The sequence below is a fragment of the Blastocystis sp. subtype 4 genome, assembly GCF_000743755.1.
Source record: "Blastocystis sp. subtype 4 strain WR1 chromosome Unknown seqid_0209, whole genome shotgun sequence".
NCBI lineage: Eukaryota > Bigyra > Opalinata > Blastocystidae > Blastocystis > Blastocystis sp. subtype 4.
Genome location: NW_014569338.1, coordinates 1 through 19,446, shown reverse-complemented (window position 1 = coordinate 19,446; position 19,446 = coordinate 1). Strand labels below are relative to the sequence as shown.

At 39.6% G+C, this 19,446-nt stretch overlaps 11 protein-coding genes across 11 annotated transcripts; 5 read left to right on the top strand and 6 right to left on the bottom strand.

The window, feature by feature from the left end:
* Nucleotides 1-703: 703 nt before the first annotated feature.
* JH06_3394 (sodium-driven chloride bicarbonate exchanger) lies at nt 704-1,135 on the bottom strand (the record flags this gene model as incomplete). The annotated part of the gene is made up of 3 exons (XM_014670971.1): nt 704-916; nt 947-1,067; nt 1,098-1,135. 3 exons carry the CDS (start codon nt 1,133-1,135, stop codon nt 704-706), a joined length of 372 nt encoding a protein of 123 aa, XP_014526457.1.
* A 174-nt stretch (nt 1,136-1,309) lies between these two features.
* Nucleotides 1,310-2,041, bottom strand: JH06_3393 (hypothetical protein; the record flags this gene model as incomplete). Its single annotated transcript, XM_014670970.1, is given in 4 exon segments — nt 1,310-1,492; nt 1,516-1,578; nt 1,637-1,816; nt 1,835-2,041. 4 exon segments carry the CDS (start codon nt 2,039-2,041, stop codon nt 1,310-1,312), a joined length of 633 nt encoding a protein of 210 aa, XP_014526456.1.
* Nucleotides 2,042-3,251: 1,210 nt separating this feature from the next.
* On the bottom strand, nt 3,252-4,455 carry JH06_3392 (mitogen-activated protein kinase; the record flags this gene model as incomplete). Its single annotated transcript, XM_014670969.1, has 8 exons — nt 3,252-3,335; nt 3,366-3,536; nt 3,566-3,746; nt 3,777-3,974; nt 4,008-4,120; nt 4,151-4,292; nt 4,330-4,369; nt 4,401-4,455. 8 exons carry the CDS (start codon nt 4,453-4,455, stop codon nt 3,252-3,254), a joined length of 984 nt encoding a protein of 327 aa, XP_014526455.1.
* Nucleotides 4,456-4,499: 44 nt separating this feature from the next.
* On the bottom strand, nt 4,500-5,673 carry JH06_3391 (hypothetical protein; the record flags this gene model as incomplete). Its single annotated transcript, XM_014670968.1, has 4 exons — nt 4,500-4,883; nt 4,913-5,299; nt 5,329-5,479; nt 5,513-5,673. 4 exons carry the CDS (start codon nt 5,671-5,673, stop codon nt 4,500-4,502), a joined length of 1,083 nt encoding a protein of 360 aa, XP_014526454.1.
* Nucleotides 5,674-6,558: 885 nt separating this feature from the next.
* JH06_3390 (hypothetical protein) lies at nt 6,559-7,827 on the top strand (the record flags this gene model as incomplete). The annotated part of the gene is given in 4 exon segments (XM_014670967.1): nt 6,559-6,975; nt 6,991-7,161; nt 7,192-7,260; nt 7,291-7,827. The coding sequence occupies 4 exon segments, from the start codon at nt 6,559-6,561 to the stop codon at nt 7,825-7,827; spliced, it is 1,194 nt and encodes a 397-aa protein (XP_014526453.1).
* Nucleotides 7,796-8,539, bottom strand: JH06_3389 (cyclin like protein; the record flags this gene model as incomplete). The annotated part of the gene is made up of 2 exons (XM_014670966.1): nt 7,796-8,324; nt 8,355-8,539. The coding sequence occupies 2 exons, from the start codon at nt 8,537-8,539 to the stop codon at nt 7,796-7,798; spliced, it is 714 nt and encodes a 237-aa protein (XP_014526452.1).
* Nucleotides 8,540-8,889: 350 nt separating this feature from the next.
* JH06_3388 (transcription initiation factor TFIID subunit) lies at nt 8,890-9,253 on the top strand (the record flags this gene model as incomplete). Its single annotated transcript, XM_014670965.1, has 3 exons — nt 8,890-8,916; nt 8,951-9,113; nt 9,144-9,253. 3 exons carry the CDS (start codon nt 8,890-8,892, stop codon nt 9,251-9,253), a joined length of 300 nt encoding a protein of 99 aa, XP_014526451.1.
* A 2,396-nt stretch (nt 9,254-11,649) lies between these two features.
* JH06_3387 (hypothetical protein) lies at nt 11,650-12,629 on the top strand (the record flags this gene model as incomplete). Its single annotated transcript, XM_014670964.1, has 4 exons — nt 11,650-11,919; nt 11,949-12,274; nt 12,307-12,416; nt 12,472-12,629. The coding sequence occupies 4 exons, from the start codon at nt 11,650-11,652 to the stop codon at nt 12,627-12,629; spliced, it is 864 nt and encodes a 287-aa protein (XP_014526450.1).
* A 525-nt stretch (nt 12,630-13,154) lies between these two features.
* Nucleotides 13,155-15,040, top strand: JH06_3386 (serine/threonine protein phosphatase; the record flags this gene model as incomplete). Its single annotated transcript, XM_014670963.1, has 7 exons — nt 13,155-13,259; nt 13,317-13,391; nt 13,423-13,482; nt 13,511-13,610; nt 13,640-13,705; nt 13,736-13,889; nt 13,918-15,040. The coding sequence occupies 7 exons, from the start codon at nt 13,155-13,157 to the stop codon at nt 15,038-15,040; spliced, it is 1,683 nt and encodes a 560-aa protein (XP_014526449.1).
* A 183-nt stretch (nt 15,041-15,223) lies between these two features.
* Nucleotides 15,224-16,620, top strand: JH06_3385 (capsular polysaccharide biosynthesis protein; the record flags this gene model as incomplete). The annotated part of the gene is made up of 5 exons (XM_014670962.1): nt 15,224-15,258; nt 15,291-15,428; nt 15,459-15,613; nt 15,642-15,808; nt 15,838-16,620. 5 exons carry the CDS (start codon nt 15,224-15,226, stop codon nt 16,618-16,620), a joined length of 1,278 nt encoding a protein of 425 aa, XP_014526448.1.
* Nucleotides 16,621-16,708: 88 nt separating this feature from the next.
* JH06_3384 (hypothetical protein) lies at nt 16,709-19,342 on the bottom strand (the record flags this gene model as incomplete). Its single annotated transcript, XM_014670961.1, has 1 exon — nt 16,709-19,342. One exon carries the CDS (start codon nt 19,340-19,342, stop codon nt 16,709-16,711), a length of 2,634 nt encoding a protein of 877 aa, XP_014526447.1.
* Between the last annotated feature and the right edge of the window lie 104 nt (nt 19,343-19,446).

Here is a 19,446-nt window from a genome sequence, read left to right as displayed (position 1 = left end):
CTCAAATCGAGAACTTCCTTCAGGACTTATTTCAGGTGGAGCTGTTCTTTCTCGCAATTCTCCTAATAGTCACAAATTCTGGAAATCCTGTTATCGGTATATGCGACTAATACATCAACGTGATGATCAAGGTGGAATGATTCCTATTCGTTGGTTGTTCACTCGATTAGGTTTGTTCAATTTCAAATGGTTGAGTAACAATTGGTTCTTTGCTTCGAATGGTGTGAATCAAGATGGTGTGTTTATGGGTTCATCTAATTGTTATCGTAGTTCTGTAGTAGTGAATGGTCCTATTCGTTTTATTCATGGTTCTCCTGATGAATGTGAGTTGATGAATGGTCGTTCAAATGAATTTGTGAATCGAAGTCGAATCTATTATTCTCGAGGTACTTGCAGTTGTACCAATGAAGAGAAGAATGTATTGTTTGATATGAAAGAGTTGCGAGAGCGAGTTTGTTCTGTGACTCTTCCTTCTTATCGATGGAATGAATTTGCTTCTTATCCTTCTCGTGATTTGTTTTGGCCTCGAGATTGAGTTTCTTTTGTTTGTTTTGATAATCAATCAATATGGAGTAGTCACAAGAAGTCATTGTTCAATCAGCTTATCAATAGATTGTTTCTTCGCCTATCAATCAATCTGCATCAAGGTTCATTCATTAGTAAACAGACTGAAGATCTAATTGACTTCTAACAAACACATATTCTAGTCTGAATGATCCTGATAAACAATGGGATCTAATTGATTCAATTCTTTCTTTGTAAACAACCATGGTAACAAATACACACGAACATAAATCAAAGCTAGCAAACCCAAAGGAAACAGCATAGCAGTCGTCACAGAACCCTTTAAAGCCAACAACAAACACAGTAAAACCAGCTGAACAATGGTATACAAGTTGATCTTCGTTAGAGAAATCTTCATCTCAGTCATCTATCAATCACTTACAACCCCTTGTTGTCCTTCATTAAATAGAGATCGATCAATGAATATCAATTTTATCCCTCGAAATAAACCCTCCGTAACAAACATATCAATTCCCATGTACAGTAATAATCCATACACCATACTAATTATAAAAGAATTATAATTACTGTACGCTTCTGATAGAGTTTGAAGAATGCTATTAAAGAACATGATAAAAAGGAATAGAACCTAGATTGAACCAATACAAACAGACAGTACGCCCATCACAATTCCTGGTACTCGTGTTTCTGTTACTTGAATGTATCGTTCTTCAAAGGATCCGTAGGGTTTGTAAACATCTTCAATTACAGATAATCCCTTAAATTATGGAAACCAAAAATAGTCTCAAAAAATGGATATCTGCAGATGATAAGCAGAACGAATATACATTGCAGAGACCCATGGTAAACCGAAGAGAGAGAGAATCAATGTCAGTATGGCTGTTGCTAATGTATCCAGATAATCATATGGCCCGCCCTTTTTCAAATTGTTGGCGGGCTTTTCAATGAGTCCCGAAGTGATATTATCCTCCAGATAAACCAAAATCAGACATTAAGAAGACAGAATAAAGGATTATTTGGATATTGTAAAGAAAACCGCGGGAATGATACTACCTAGAATAGCCCACCAAGGGAACTATCAATGAAGTAAAGACTATACGAATTACGATACAATAACCTTCTGAAAGAGGAGTAGAAGAATAAGGACACATTGTGACAGTTTCATTAGATGGACTGAATGTAAGTCTGTAAACCAGATAAGATACGTGTACCAATCATTTATAGCCAAAACGGATTCATAACGAAATGGATTGACAAACCAAGATCTCTCAATGTACGAAGGATCCAGTGACTATCAATTAGTGAGTACATTCATGCAAACTGTAGTGTTTGGAAGAGAAATTGTTGTGTATGAGAATGAAGGAAAGGTTTTATGAATTATGAATGTAACCACCAGAACAGTCAAAAGTTGGGATCCCAATCGAATCCCAATTCGCAGCCACTGAACCAGGAAGGTACTATGATTGATAACTGTAAGTGAATCTGACGTATTCTTGATGTTTCTGAATATTTGCATGACCACAACAGTAATGCATATGACAACCACACTAAATAGACCTTCAGTTTGATTTGTCTCAGATATTCCTAGGGTTGAAGATGATGTAAGTAGATTCTTCGAAATGTATTTGAAGACTTCCACAATGAAGAGAACTGAAGTGAGAGAAGAAAACACATTCTTCGTAAATGAAGTGATTGGTGAGAACTACAATCAGAGAGATTCCATATTATTACGATCATTGCCTTGTTGAATGCAATGATTAACAATAATAAGAGGGATGTCCAAATCCCTGTCCATTCATACAATACAAAAAATGGGAGTTTCAATCTTCTATGCTTCAATCAACCAATCATTATCAACATGGCCCAATCGTATACGACACCAACAAAGATGGCGATTGGTCCGGTGAGTCCCATCAAAATCATAGGTTGACCACCTATCAATCCCCAGAGTATATAAGTGATAGCAGAACCCAGAAGTGTTTCAATGGTACCCATATTGTGGTTTGAATACTTGCTTAACAACACACCAAAGATCAAAGCTGGACCTAATTGGGAAGTAAAAATGACAAGACTAAAAAAGAGCCGATTTGTGTCACATACGTTTTGATGATGGTATTTATTGTATATCCATCACTGAAGTCAGATACGTAGAAACTACTTCGTTTCCTAATATCTCGAACAAGTCCTCCAAATGGTTTCTCTTTGCGTGTATAATGATGTTGTTTAGGCTTGATAATCAACGAATTCCATACTATACGATTTGAATTTTCACAGCAACGTGAGCAATAGCTCTAATGATGTGTTCAGTATCATTAGCCAGATATAACTCATTGTAGAGATCAGGATCTGTTGACGCTTTGACCAATACAGAGAATAGACTACTGCTCCAGATTCCATGAGTACCATCCGCTGTGACGAGGAATACGTATCTGATCGAGAGAGAATATATGAGAGTACTTAACTGGTTCTGAATTGATTGTAAGGGGTGAATTCACTTTGTAGAACGATACATCGTTCACATTATGACTGTCATGAACAGTCTACAGAGTATGAGAGATGAATATGATGTGATGTGAGTGAGAGAATGAATGATAGTAAATGAGAGAGATGAATGAATGATTGAGTGAGAATGTGATGTAGAGAGATGAATAAGTGTGTGAGAATGATTGAATGATTGACCCCAAATGAGAGAACAACAGAATGAAAATGTACAATTGAATGATGATTCAAACAATAACACAATCACATTCACCACATACCTGAATAATCAAAAAACCGTTATTACTCATGATTTGTCCTTCAGTTAACATCTACACTCACACTCATATTCATCTGAATACTCTGTTATGTGTCATGCCACTTTCAATCCCTTTCAATTGATCATAAACACGTACTATTTCACTCATACACTCCTTCTCATCATGAACATTCTTCAAACCATCCAATTTCACCACACCATGACTCAACAGATCACATATCACATGTAAGTCTTCTGCATCTTCTGGATGAGCCTAATTCAAACACACAACTGAACACCAACACGTTGATACAAACTGTCCCTCCAATCCTTCTGGACTTGTTTCTCATGTGAATTCTCTTTCACTGTATCTCCAATTAATACGTCACTAACATAAGAATGTGCAGCAATCATGCGATTCAAATCTCCTTGACTTGTGACCGATGATGAGTATGTCATCTCATTTCCCGCTGCTTCTCGAGGACTATCCTTAAGTACTCTCAATCATTCACACGAAAAGGTGATATCAAAACTACGATAATTCCCAATGGTGCGAGCATTACGGAGTGTTCCTGTTGTATTGTAAGGATTCAGTAATAAACCACCATCTGAACGATATGAATACGAATAATCCATATCATCATCAACCAGAGTATCATTCTGGAAGGCACGAGTTGAAAACTGATAATCGGAGGTAAACTGATTTCGGGAACTACATATTAGTTCCATCCATAGAGAACACTACGGATGCCTAGCGTGTTGAGATGACACAGAACGACTCCGCAATTCCGATGTATCATTTGCAGAAGGATCTGTTGCAAAAGATCGTTTTCTTATCAGTTCGATCTCCGGCTTTTTCTTTGATTGAAACAATTCCCTCTTTCATACCTCTGGTTTCAATGTAAGAAGAGCCTTTTCCAACCGAATCCGATCTCCAACAGCATAAATACCCAATGTATCAATGTATTTATCATCCAATTCTGGTAACAATTCATATGTGATTGAATTGCTCTTGAACGATTCATAATACCTACAAATCATTTCCAAAGATAATAGAATTCCGTAACAGACCATTATCGGCAAGCCATTCAGCTAGACGCGAATCTTCTACAAATCAAGATCTTTGCTCATTCTTTACTTTGATTTTTCTCATTCCCTTCATTTTCATCAATGTGCGCCTTGGAATCGCTCATCACAGGCGTTAAATGGCATATCATCGTTTCGTAAAACAAACACATCACTTTTTGTATTTCATCTGTAAAACCCGTTGAAGCGACTTTTCAACAGTTTTTACCACTACATCTACCTTCATCGTAAAGTCACGATCCCGAATACCCCGATACTGACAGGCCAACGTGTTTAGACTCTTTCTACATTCGCGGCCTATTTCACCCTCTGCTGTGTCCTTTACATACAAAATGTTACAATTTTTGGAAAGACGGTAATAACAAGCAAACTTCCACTGAGGAGGGAACAATTCGTACATGAGAGAATTTGGTATCATAAAAATGATATTCGTCATTGCCGCACCATGAGCACCAATAATAAGATCTAGTGAAGCAAAGAGGGAGATTTGATCCACTCCATTCATCTTTTCCAATACGACCTGTTGTAACTCCATCTACATGTCACTCAATTCTTTAAAAGTACTTGTGAATAAAAGGTTGAATTCAGGGTATTCCAGATTTCGCCATAATTCAGAATCTTCCGTTTCCCTTTTCTTAAAACGAGACCTCCACGTAAGCGAGAAGGAGTTTGTAATGTTGGTTGCCAATGAATTCGTTTATAAGCAACAGCACGCAACAGATCGGCCGCTAACGGTTCTCCGATGAAACCTCCAGTTCCCTCAACCTCCCAGGCCTTAGCAACGACCAACGCACGATCACAAACCATGGGTAAATCACTAATCGAGAGTTGTTTCGAGACATACTGAGGACGCGAGTGTTGCGGGAAGATGTCGAGATAGAGCGACTTGAGTACTTGGCTCCAGGAGTTATCATTTGCTCGAGGCTCTTGAATGAACAAGACATGTGTGATCTAGGGGAGATGAATCAATCACTACGCACATTTGGAAAAAGTTCAGGATGAATAGCTAGACGGAGCATCATGGTACTGCCCTCTAAGATATGGAAGATGTTGGAGTATTGACGGGGATGAAGCAACAAAATGTGCTTCTCATCTTGTAACACCATCTTCTCCTCCACAGGATTTGCCCTACTATGAATTTGGTTGTCTAATGGTCATTCGTACCTCCTGTAGATACAATAAAAGTCCTTTCCTTTGGTCACCTCCTTGGCACTCTTCTCAATGGTTCCTACAGCCGATTCGTGAAGAAAGATTGACCCATAGGGATTGGAGAAACAACCATTCGAGATAATCGCATAGTCTTGCATCAGTCGGGCGTCTGACATTCCCTTCAATCCTGACCACCATGCATTTATTTCAGTTTCATTGATCCTTTTGACATTCGAAAGATGAGACTGAATCTCCAAAAACTCGTCATACCAAGAAGGATTTCGAAAGTTAATACGTGTTTGAAACGTATCTAGGGATCCATTTGCAAAGAAACGTAAGACTGAGGATGAAAGAGCACCGTTCTCCCTTTCACTGATGTTTGTTTGGATATCATCCGTAACAACTGCTATTTGTTTGACCGGACTACAGTTCAGTTTCTCTATCATACCTACGAATCCTCTATAATATGTTTAAAATGACTCAACTGGTTTTCACTCTCCGATATGAGTGAATACATCACAAACACACATGTAGTAACAACCATGATGAGTACAAAGGAAACCCAAAGTCGGAATCGCATTAGCTGAAGATATTCGTGACCGACAACGTGAAATCCAGAAGAAAACAAATAGAGTTAGGACTCAATAGAAACGGAGTGAAATTGTGCACTTGCAAATCTTGCTCATTTGACGGAAGGACGCTCAAAGTAATGATAATCTCACCTTCACCCGAAGTAGAAGCAGGAGGAGATTATGTAGAGAGTGTGGTTGGTGATTCAAACGTAGTCATTCTGGATACTTGTAACTGTTCTTTGTATCGCTGCCATTTTGTCGAGTTTAGTTGTTCTAAACGATGGTAGGTTCTCTCAGAGAAGAAAACAGCTTTGGGTTTACCTGCTATCCTTGTTTCCTTTTTTATTACCAGAAGATACGAGTGGTTCCAATTCCACTTCGAACAAGACTCCAAAGCGGCAACGATCCCATTCATCTCGAAGAAATGTAATTGCATTCCAGTATGGATTAATTGTGTAGAGGGATGTTTACAGTGATATTTTAAAGGACATGAAAACGCAGGCAGAAGAAGATCTCACAGAAAGTGAGAGTGAGAATGAGACGGAATCCTCGCATGAAATAGAAGATGATAGATCGAATTCGGGAGTTGTTGATTATGATACCTACAACAAAGTATGTGAAGACTATCGGAAAACGTGCATTGCCTTGCAGGAACGTGAAGCCGAGGTTGCTGACTTGCTGAAACAGAATGAGGCCAAAGCACTAACGGTAAAGTTGCTTCAGGATCGTCTCCAGCTATATGGAGTGACTGTGAACGATGAATCGCCTTCTTTGCCTCCTGTATCTGATTTGGATGATCAAGCTGTTCAGCTTCAGAAAATTATCCATGATCAGAAACAAGTGATCCAAACATTACTAGGTGGAAATGGAGAGAAAGGTGGCTTCGAAAAGGTGGAATCTGTGATTGTTGGTGATATTTAGTTTATCGCATTATATGAGCAGCGAGGTGAAGAGTTGAGAGAGTCCAAACGAAGGATTGCAGAGTTAGAAAAACAGGTTGAATCTGCCAAAGAGGGAGTGACAAAATCGAGCGAATATTTGGATTTACTCAGTGAAGTAGATGTTTTGCGTCACAAATCGTCACTTCTGGATGTAGTTTTGAGGATTCAAAGTGATGCATAGAAAGTTCTCTTAGAAAACGAGAATCTGCGAGCGCGTCTCCGTATGGAGGTCACTCTTCCTTCCTATCCAGTTTAAGCATTTGAGTAGGGTGATAACTAGATGCCTCCAACCTATGCGATTCCTCAGCAGTATCCCCTCTTCCCTCCAGGCTTCGGGTATTCCCAGAACACAAGTGTGACAGATGGTACTTCAGTCGGTCATCTGGCAGATGAGGACCTGGAGCCTTCAGTTACATCAACAGACGTTCGATCGACCCGATCGAAGGGTAAGCGGGGTCGATTAGGGAACCGAGAGTACTTCCAAGTGGTGCAGGCGGTGAATACCCTCCAGAAGAGCATTTGTGATCGAGAGAAGAATGCTTCACCAATAAAGGTCAACAGTGGAAGTGTCCTGCGAATCACAAAGAGTGTAATGGAGCTACAAGGAGAGGCACTACGGAAAGAATTAGAGCAGTGTATTCCTTTAGTAAGTTTGGCAAATGAGAAGGAGATGGAGGAGTTTCTGGGTGTTCTGAAGACAGTAGTGAAAGGATTAATAGACGGAAATGGGTTATGTGTTTGGTTGAAGACATTAAGACATCTACCATTACTCTTAAACAAACATATTACATATGAGTATTCCACACATATTTCTTAATGATAGGTTTCATAGGTGAGACCACAGGAACAACTACACCTAATTTGTTGGCAGCAATTGACACCCCTCCCATTCTATAACCATCTTCATCCATCGAAATCGGTGAATACACAGCAAGTTGCGAATTAGAGTACAAAGACTGTTCATTCCAGCACAAATACGAATTAGAACACATGAGGTTAAATAAATGATTGAGAAATCCTTCAGAATACGTTGAATACACTGCATTGGGCACATAGAGAGAGAAAGAAATGGCCATCAAGAAACTAGCTTCCATAGCATTGAGGCCCAATAAGGAAACGTAACCAATCTCTGCATAGAATTCATTACTACAAAACGAATCATCAATAAACTTGGAGGCAATCATGATGCTCGTTAAGAGGAGTCTATGCACATTCAGCGAATCAACAAGGACTGGAGTGCAACGAATGAAGCGGTCAATATAAATGCTTGCCAAAACCAACGAAGCATTACTACACACAGTTCGAGTACGAATTCTACAATCAATGGACACCAAAACACCATACCTGTTCAAATAATCAACAAGTGAGATTCGTGGGATCTCGTGACAATCGAAAACAGAAGGAATCCTATAGAATCCTTTAACATCGTTTTTGACAGCTAACTGCTCAAATACGCAGGATATTACCGTCGTCAGATCACTTCCACTAATCTCGTCCACTTTCGCTAAATGAGTCTTGAATGAGTCCATGTATTTCATCAATAACATAGAAATCAGACACCTAGCAGAATTAGGATGTTCTCAGGGACTATAAGGTCACCAATGCTGACAACCACACTACGATCAAATAATTCCTGAAAACAGTTGCTCTAGAGCTTTTGCTACGAGGCAGAGGATAAAGTTGCTGACTTCTTTGGTAAATATAGATTGTTTCTTCTACTGAATGTTCAGTGATTCTCTTGGTTATCAAAGTCTATATCTACTGTGATTCTCCTTCGTTTCTTGATAATCTAGGGATCTTGTTTGATAGATGTTTGAGGAGATTGAAGTAGCGACCGTTTTGCGCGTAGTCCCCTCTTTAGTTCCCAAGTTTAATGAACATGTCACGATATGAAATGGTTTTCATTGTAGATCCAAAAAGGTGATCCTACGAGCCTGAAGATCCTTCCGACTCGATTTGAAGATAAAGCGCGGTTATGTCAGTTGACTCTGGGTTCGTCAACTTATCAGGGAATGCTATTCGACTTACCACGCCATGTAGAAACGTATAAAACTTTGGATTCGGAGCAATATTTCAAAACCAATGATGTTGGTCAAATGATAAGTAGGATTGATATTATGATACAATATACAGTTATATTTGAAGATGTGAGCGAAATGGAAAAATATAAGGATAATGTGTGTTATCCTGATGGTTTGACGAAGCCATTGGAAGTGGGTGTAGGTGAACGATATGATGGTTAGAATGCATACAAAACATTGCAGAAATCACTTGAATCACTGACACATCTTCCTCCACAAGATGTATCAGCTATCGAATCAATTATATATAATCAGCGTACTTCGACATTTACATATTCGGAAGTGGTTGAGGAAAAGCCATATATGAAAGCCTTTGGGAATTCATTCAGTACAAGGAAAGAGAAGGGTAAAACATTTCAGATGTAATGTGTTTGTGCAGAGAGAAGTTATTGAATGGAAGTGTTATGAAGGGGAAACAAAGTCTGTTAGTGAGTTTGGGTCCAACAGCGACAAGAACAAACACACCACTAAACCCACAATTCACATGTACTTCTTCACCTTAAAGGTACCCTTTGGTGATTCATCAATCTCCGCATCCAAAGAACCTAATCGTTGCAGAATATCTACAACACGCTGCTTATCTTCTTGTGAATAGTCTCCATTTCGGTTCACTGCAAAGGTCACCCACTTGGCATACTCCTCAAACTGAGGATACAAAGGAATCTTCGGCGCCTTGACAGGTTCAGGGATCTTCGCATGCATAAGAATCTCCTACACTTAAAAGACAATCAGAAGACTCACCTCCGTCAATAACATATCATCCTTCTCATATTTGTACACATCCATCACATTTCGAGATAACAGATCAAACTCAAGAGAACTATAGATCTGATCTGGTGTATACGAATCCATGAAGCCCTCTGGACGTTCCTTCGCCGGCATGAAGTTGAACCATGTATTTCGCTTCACTTCCTTGGCTTCCTCTTTCTGTTCCTCCCGAACAATCGATAAACGCTTCTTTTCATCTTCTGTCGTTATTTCATTCTCGTCCAAAGACAGGATCTTGTCGAAGAAGGTCTTAACATCCTCTCCTTCCACAAATGTCACAGGTTCATTCACTGCCTGATCACCTAGCAAAGATGCAGCAGTTCCATTATTCTCAGTCGTCTTGCGATTCATTGCATCTGAAAGTCTGAAAAATTCATCTTCAAAGTTCCTCTTTGTTACCCTCTCTGCCCTCATACGAGAAGACGAGTCGTCTTCACTATCATCCAAACGAAATACACGATCTGTTTCCCTCTCCAATGCAGCCACCTCTTCTTCACTCAAATTCTCAGGAGACGATACATCAACCTCATCTTCTGGTGAATCAGCAACAGCAGCCATAGGTTCTTCACTTTCTAGTCCCTCGGAACCTGCAAGTGGTGTGGACTCACTCTCCATATGTTCATCTCCACCTAACTCGGAGGGACTCATGGTAACCGCTTCACCTGCTCCAATAGGATCATCGGCCGATCGATGAAGCACTCTGTTTCGGTATCCACGACAAACAACAGCAACTTGAGGAGATGCAATTCCTACGACTCCTTTAGTTGCAAAATATACTTTCTGACACAAAATACGCGAAAACATCCCTTCACCCAAGCGTGATGACGAGTTTATCCTATTGCGACTTATTCGCTAGACGAAATGTGGTACCCAACAATCAGTGTTAAAATCGATAGGAATTTTAGAATACCAAAAATCTATTCATTGATTCTTTTACAATAAATACAACTCCAATCAGGACAATCTGTGGAAGGATGCGCAAGGGAGTCAACGATGCATATTCCCATTTTAGGAAACATGATTACAAGAGTTGTTTGAGAGTTCTGAATGAACAGTTCGTATGGACGGTGTTGTCTTTGATGATTGTAGGAAGAATCCGAGAGCGTGAGTATCTTGAGTAATCAAGCAGTTGCAGCATTTTTGGATTCCAATTCTACTGACTATGATTCTCTCTATGCAGCTTTGTCAAATCAATACTCAAAAGTGAAAGTATCTTGTTGTGGAATGGTGATGATGTAGTAGGATCCCACAGTAGTGGGAGCGATATTGCTATACAACATGGTAAGAATCGAGAGAAGGCATTAAGGTTAGGCTGTTATCCGAATGCAGCAAGAAAAATATGATGACGCCATTTCTCTTCTCAAAAAAATCTATAATCAACAAAAAACTGCTGACAATTCAGTTTTGCTGCGTGCGTACTTTCTCAACACGGAGATTACCTTTTCATTGTATCGAAAGAACGGACTATCGAAAGAGGTGAGAGCTGTTCTCTAACTTCATGGATTAGTGGTTGCATGAGCGATGTTTTCCTCTGTTCTCCCAAATCGAATCTATTCTTTCCAAGTACGTTATTTCCAAATCGATATCATTTTAGGGAGTCTTATCCTGATAGTGTAAAGAATCGTCTCCATTTCCGGTATCATGTTTATCGCAGTTTGTATTTCCTGGAACAGGGAAGTGTGAAAGGTGTGAAAAAGGAAGTGAAGGCGTCTTCAGATTTCTACTTGTTGTTTTCTTCAGCTGAAGAAGCAGAGGAAGTGGATACTACAGTTCTTGATAATTATGAATGTATGACCAGTTATGATGGTTATCTCCCTCCGTTATTGAAAACACGTTTGGAGTATCGTCGAGGAAACTGCTTGAAGATTCTGAGTTTATTGACTCAGATCTACGAAGAAGATGAAGAAGACAAATCTCTCACTCATAATGATTACCGCTCAAATTTGGAACATCATTGGACACCTGAAAAGGATTATTTCTATTTCAGTATGATGGCTTCAATATATTTTGCTAGCCATATGGAGACATTAGCTCTTCATTATCTATTCTTAGCTTATGAGGTATGATATTCCTTTATTTCATTCTGTAGAATGCTCAAGAGAAGAAATCGGATACAGTTACACTTGGACTGATTCTTCGGAATATTGGAATGGTTTATTCTTGTTTACGGAAATATGACAAATCTATTCACTATTTTGGTCAAGCTCTTCAATACCTTCCTGAGAATGCTTCTCTTTTATTCCGATATGGCGAAGTATATCACCAGAAGTATCTTGAAGAGTCTCGCTTGTCTCCTTCTGTTTCTGTCAGTACAAGTGGACAGCTCCATTCAAATCCATTCGTTCTCTTCCATGGTGGAGTAGCCATGTTTCCTCCTTCCGAATCCACTCCAGCTCAACTCTCTGTTTCGCTTACGTAGGTTATCTGACTCGTTGTCTGATGCCAAGAACTGCCGACGCTCTCTTTGCTCGAGCCAGTCGTATCCTTCACTCTCGAGCTGACTCTCAACACACACTTGCTGTTTACTGTCTCTTACGGAGAGCTTTGATCGCTCTTGGTAGGTATGTGAGATTGACATCACCCAGAGAGATGGAGATATCAGGACTGTGTAGCTCTGTGCGAGCAATGCCAGTCTCATTTCACTTCTCTCAGAAGCGCTGGTTTTGATGATGCTGACATGGCGGTTGGATCTCTGGAATCAGTTGCTGCTCTGTATCGAGCAGAGGCATTAACTCATCTGAATGAGATTGAAGTTGGAAAAAGTTGGTGAAATGAGTCGTAGGAAGCCATTAGCACCTTGGATCCCATTTCACATCCTGATTTCTATGCTCCACAAATTGTACAAATTTGTCGTGATTTTAGTCAATTGGAATCAAATCAAGAATCTGTTGAACAATGCATTCAGAAGAACCAATTTCCATTCATGGAAACACTCATATACAATTTGACTCTGGTTGAGTTGCTATGTTGGATTGATTGATAGTTATATACGTGGAAGCCAGATCTGGATATTGCCAAACAGTATTCGAAGCTATTGATGTTGTTTAATACCTCATTGAAGAATGCTCGTTTGTGTATTTATGTCTTGTTACAGCGAGGAGAACGAGATGAAGCGAAACGGATTAGTGAGAATTATGTCTTAAAGTGCTGATGCTCTGTTTGTTCAAGAGAATAGTTTCATTCGCTTTCTAGTATTCATGATATGATTATTTCGACTTGAACAGTGTCATTCCACGTTTCAACTTGTCATTATTCCTCTTCCTCCATTGTTATTGTCCATAATTTGATTCCAGAGATGGTGAATACCGTTGTGATTGGGACTTCGTTATTGGACAAGCGCGTTGATGTAGTTGCATATTACCGAGATACCAGTCGGAAAATTCTGTTTCAGTGTCAATGTGTATGTAATTTCTGATCATTCTTTTGGCAAGGAGGTGACGATTCTCATGGTCTGTAGGAACTGAAGGAATCTGTCGTTACGATTTCAAGTTGTTTAGATGAATTTCCTCTCCGTTTCTCTTTTTCTTTGGAGGTAAGATTGGGGAATGCATCTGAATCCATAGGGAACAACCATCCGATTGCTGGACTCTCGGCGAAAGAAGAAATGGGGACTTCTCTTTCTGGTACCTCTTGTTGTAGTGTGTAATGTAGTACTCCTCCAAGGAATGTGAATTGTATTTTGATGAAGACTCATCGCGTAAGGAGTTCTATTCTCTTCTCCAGCGCTTTTCACTCAGTGACTCGATTCCTTGTACACATTTGTTTGGGATCTTATTCTAGTTTCAGTCTATACAAAAGGAGATCCTGATCACGAAACATCGTTTATTCCTCTTCCTAGACTTGATGGTGAAGATTTTGCTTTTTTCTCATCTTTAGAGGTTCCTACTTATCAACAACTATCACTTTTGTGGAGAAAGTTACGTCAGTGTTGTGTGAAGCTGGATGAGAGTTCATGTTTATTTCCCTCTGAAGAAGAAGCGAGACAGAAGGAACTTATGGATGAAATTATCGCTGCTTGTAATATGAGTTTGTAAGGATTATTTCCATATTTGAAGTAGATCTGTATTTGCGCAGGAACGAGGGATTGATGATTGTTTCCGTTGTATCTCTTTCCTTCTCTTCCGTCCTCTTCCATCTCCTCCTGTATTTCCTTCTCTTCTCTCTCATACTCAGATCCAGTATGGTGATGATGATTCTCCTCTCCCTTATCTGGATCCTTCATGGTACCTACTACAGTCTGCCTATTCTCTGTTGGCAATGTTACTTCAGATGCAGCCTCGTCTGTCAACACCACATCTCACTCGCGCCTTCCTTGCCCGCCTGGCTCACAACTATCATTCTCATGACGTACGTGAGCAGAAGCAGATTACCCAGGTCTTGTACCGTCTTTACGCCTCCCTACCAGACTGTCGGGAATCAGTCAAATCTGGCATTCAGCTATGTCTTCAGGAGTATTTGCAAGGTGAAGGCTGGGAAGAAGGTGTAGGAGAGGCCTTAGGATTCTACGCTCTGATTCTGAAAGGGATGTCAGTACCCATTCGAGAAGAACATAGAATATTTCTCACTAAGTATCTTTTAACGCTAATCAAACGACCTCGGATAGAGTGTTTGTATTTGAATTGTGAGAAATGTTTCAGACATTATATTGAAAAAGACCCTTCTTTTGCAGTTCCCATTGTATCTACGATATTACGTTATTGGCCACGTGGGAATTTGAATAAGGAGATTGCTTTTGTGATGTTGTTAGAGAAGTGTATTCTGTTGGTAGATGATGAAGCAGTGTTGAATACGATTTGTGAACCGATTCGGAAGAGATTATGTGCTTGTGTTGAGAGTGAGAACATGTTGGTAGCAGAGAGGGTCTTACGATTATTTTGTGACGATGGATTCCTGCAGAAACTTTTGAAAGGACTGAATGCGAGTTTGTTTCGTTCGATGTTGGATACTGTTGAGAAGCAGAGTTGGAGTATCGGTGTGAAGAAACAATGTAGAAAAGTGAAGGAGTTGTATGATTGTACGGTAGTTGTGCATTGTTCTGTTTGTTTCTCTACTTTGCGACACCTTGCCGAAGAGACCCAATCTGCCATTTTGAGTAAGAAGCGAAACTACAGCTCGATCTTTCTTGTTGATTTGTACTCATGGTGCTACAACATCGGGATCGGCTCGTATTTACAGTGGTAATAGCTCTCCTCGTCTGTTGTTACAATATTGTTTTTTCTATCTTCTTACACCGCTTTCCGGAAATTCCTGTTACAAGTCTATTGTATTCGACAGATAAACTGTTGATGGTGTAGAGAGGAGTCAACTGTTTCTTTGATCAACACTTCCGTTCCTAGAAACAATAGTATAAAACCATCTATGAATATGGAGACGATTGTTCCATTGTACTTGATGTGCTGGTAATTAATCTAAGAGAAATTATGCGTAATAGCAATAATAGTCTGGACCGAAAACGTATGCGAATCAACTTTTTAAGTAACACTTGGTACCATGACTTTGTGACAATTCAAAACAAACTTTCAACGTATCCTTATATTAGCGGTAGATCATTAAATGCCTGGGAGGAATCGTACTGCTGTTCATTGTTGTTAATGAATAGTTTTATGGGTTTCTCAGGGACTAAAATTTTCAAAGATCATGTGATTGTCACAAATGCTTGTATTGACTCTATGGTTAGTTCAATCACTCTTCATGAGGAGAATCCTATTCTTCAGGAACAAACAGAAGCATTTCTTTCTTCTTCTGATTTTGGTTGTATGAATTTATTCATTGTTCTTAGTAGATTCTAAGATTCAAGTGAAATCTCATCGCTTGGATTCATCTCTGTTAATTCAACCATCTTTAGGTTTAGCAATTCTTCATTCGCGTAAGTATAGAAATAGTTACCACTTCTTGGAGGGTATTTCCTCATTGTTCCAGATTCTCCTTCATCCAGAGGAGTATCCTCAAGTAGCCATATTTGATTGAATTTATGGTAGATTAAAACAGTTCTGTTATATGGAACTCCTAAACTCTCCAATTCATCATGGATGAGTTTCGTTCAACGAATTCTATTCGAAGCGTTTCCAATAAAACGCCGACCGAAACTAATCACTTCTTTCAACCAATCTGAGAGTTTGTGTGATCATGTTACATTCATGCGATCGTGGAATAGTGGAAAGTCAGGACAACTTTTTGATGAAGTATTGGCTGCAGACTTGTTTCGTGCAAGTGCCTATCACGTAGCGAAGATCATTATTCGGCCAAAAACGGTCAGTGACAAATTGTCGGGTATTTTTGTCAAGCGTCGAAATACACATCGTATTGTGAATTACTCTGAGTTGTTCTCAGAGTTACCATCTCTCTCAGGTATCTCATTCGCATCTGCTGAATTGGAGAAACTGAGTCCTGTAGATCAAGTTCGTTTGTTCTCCCAAGCTGATATTGTTGTTGGAGCCCATGCAACCAGCTTGGTGAATGTGATCTATCTGTTACCTCGAAGTTATGTTGTGGAGTTATTCCCACCTTTTTGGTCATATGGAACATATCAGAAATTGTGTGAAAATATGGACTTGTCATATAAGTCAGTATTTATGAGTACTCCAAATGATGAGGATTGTAAAATGAATCCAGAGTCATCAATGTGTCGAATACGTTACAATCGTAACAGTAATTTCACTGTTGACGTATTTCAAGTAATGAATGTGTTGTGGAATATTCCTGATATTGTTTGGCTTCAAAAGTACAATATTAAAGTATACAATTGTTTGTTGACAAAGTGAGATATCTAATTGAAGACTTTGTGAAGTATCTTCATGCATGATGAAACTGTTGTTAAAATTGTTTAAATAACAAACCAATAAAAAGAACTCAAATCCGTACTTCTTTTGTTATTATTGTAGAAGTACTCATTGTTGATACCTGATTCTTCTTTCCTTTCACTCCCCCTCTTATTCTTGTCTTCTTTCCAACACGAACTAAAATGAACACAATTATCACAATAATCACAATCACAAGGATTACAACTATTATTATGCCTATTATTGGAATACACACTCCAGAAGCCTTCTGCCATTCTCCATCTTCAGCTCCCAACACACAAGTACGCTTCTGCGTACCAACATAACTACCCTGAGATGCACACTCATACACAGCTGTTTCATCCACATATGTAAGAGGGAATACTCCTTCAGCCTTACACTGTCCTTTCCGCACCTGAATACTGACAGTAGCAGCAACGGCTCCTGATTCATTCTCAGCATACACAGTGAAGGTTTTCAAATCCTGAACAGACTCTGGAACACCAGCAATTGCACCTGTCACCTCATCGAGACTTAAACCAGCAGGAAGAGATATTCCTGAGTCAATATACCAGCGTTTTACTGTGTTCTTCACTGATGGGATATCTGTTGAAACGGCTGTTCCCATCACAAACACATATCGTGTGTATTGGTAACGAGCATTGGCTGGAGGCTTCTGTTCACAATGATCTGTTTTCACTTCACCCAACACACCTCCAGAACACTCACGATATGAATAACCTCTGTAACCCTCAGGACAATACGATGGAGAGATCTGGCCTTCAGCCACTGAAGGATAGTTGCCAATAGCAGGACACACAGCTCCTGAAGCCTTACAGTAGGCCATATGAACAGAACCAATCGCATTGTTGGTAGAACCAGTAGCAGTGACTTCCCATCGATATCTCCGGAATCCAGCCAGAGCAACAGGAACAGAGATCTGAGGCTTTGTTCGAGAATTCACCTTCAGACCAGTGATATCCAGAATCACTATGGATTCCTCTTGACTTGAATGAGACATGGCTGTAATGGAGAAACCCAACCTGGAGACAGTGGATCCTCCAACGATGTTGAATGAGTTCCATTTGCTTCCTTCCAGATTCTCAACACTCCATTCCAGATAGGTTCCAATCTTATTAGGAAGTTCACAAGTTGTGTAGGGATCCAGATCCATGAGACTTGGAATTGAACCAGTAGTAGGTTCTGTCGAAGTGAGAGAAGAATAAGAGTCAACAACAGTAGAACAGTCTTCAACTCCAAATACTCCAGTAGCATCAAACACAACAGGATCAGCAGTAGTACCAACAATCGGACGATGAATCTCGAAACTGAATACATTGTTACCCTCCTGAATTCCAGCTGTTGCCAGAATCACATGGAACTTCGAAAACACAGTAGGATCGTGAATTGTGATCGATAGACTACGAGAATCAAAGTCCTCTTCAAGATTGAATCGAGCAACCAGATTTCCATTCAGATAAGCAGCCACTCCTCCAGAATACTTCACTCGAACATTCAACACTTGGTAATCATTCACTCCACTCATTGTGAAACTCTTTCGGATATATGTTGTGATTGAAGAAGTNGAAGGAATATCAACAGCCTTGTATGTGTTCCAAGTGGAATCATCGAAACTGACAGTATTCCAATCACTTGACACATCACTCTGTATCACCTTCCATTCTGTGTATTCAATCTGGAAAGGGAAATATGTTGAAAACACAGTTGATACATAGATCGGTTTCGTTCCACTATTCATTTCCATGATATCCAACTCCATCTCTCCCAAATCAACAGTCAGAGTGTAACCAGTTCCTGTCTGCCATCCATCTCCATATGAATCAGATCCTTCAAATGTGTAGATTCCATCATTCAAACAGAAATCAACATAGTAGTAGGTCTCTTCAACTGGGAATTCAGAAACTGATTGAAGAACAGTTCCTGAGGTTCCTCTTCCTTCATACAGTTTCCATGAATTCTCAGTGGGATAGGTGTCAGCTCTGATACGAACAGTCATCAATCCTTGGCCTCCAGTACATATTGAAACTGAGAGAGAGATAGTGGCAGTCACATCTCCTCCACTAATCTTAGTAGCAGTGATGGTGTAGGTTTGAGCAGCACTCTCAGCAGTGGCAGTACCTGAAATCCAACCAGAATAAGGATCGATAACAATACCAGTAGGAAGAGAAGGAGAAACTTGGAAATCGAAATAACCATCACTATTCTCAGGAATCACTTCAGCCATTTCAATATCCTTGTATACGGTGATTGAAGAATCATAGGTGAAGTTAGGAATATCAACCAACACATTATCAGCAAACAGATCCAGAGTCTGAATTCTCCAAGAACAAGAAGAGGAATCACCAGTACCAAAGTTCTCAAACTTGAATTGATTGTAAGGAGTATTGTTAGTGAAATAGACCCTTCGCTTTTGACCCACAGTAGAATAAGTGAGACCAGTGACTTCCTTCAGAAGTGTCCACTCATCTGTTCCCAAGTTACGACCATACAGATTGAATTGAGTTGCCTTCTGACTACTATATGTTGTTGAGTAATAGTTCTGAATCTGAACAGAACTGATCCATTCACGACGATTGTTATCAAATACGAGAGTCAATGTATTATCAGCGCAAGAAGTATAGTAAATACTATTACCATAGTACATATCAAAAGGATAGGTAGCAGTTCCAGAGATGCCAGACATAGTAGCAGTATATTCCCAGATATGAGATTCAGATTGTTCTGATGCCATCAAACGAACAACTGCATCGAAATAGGATGTGGTGTAACTGTCAGCAATAGCAACAA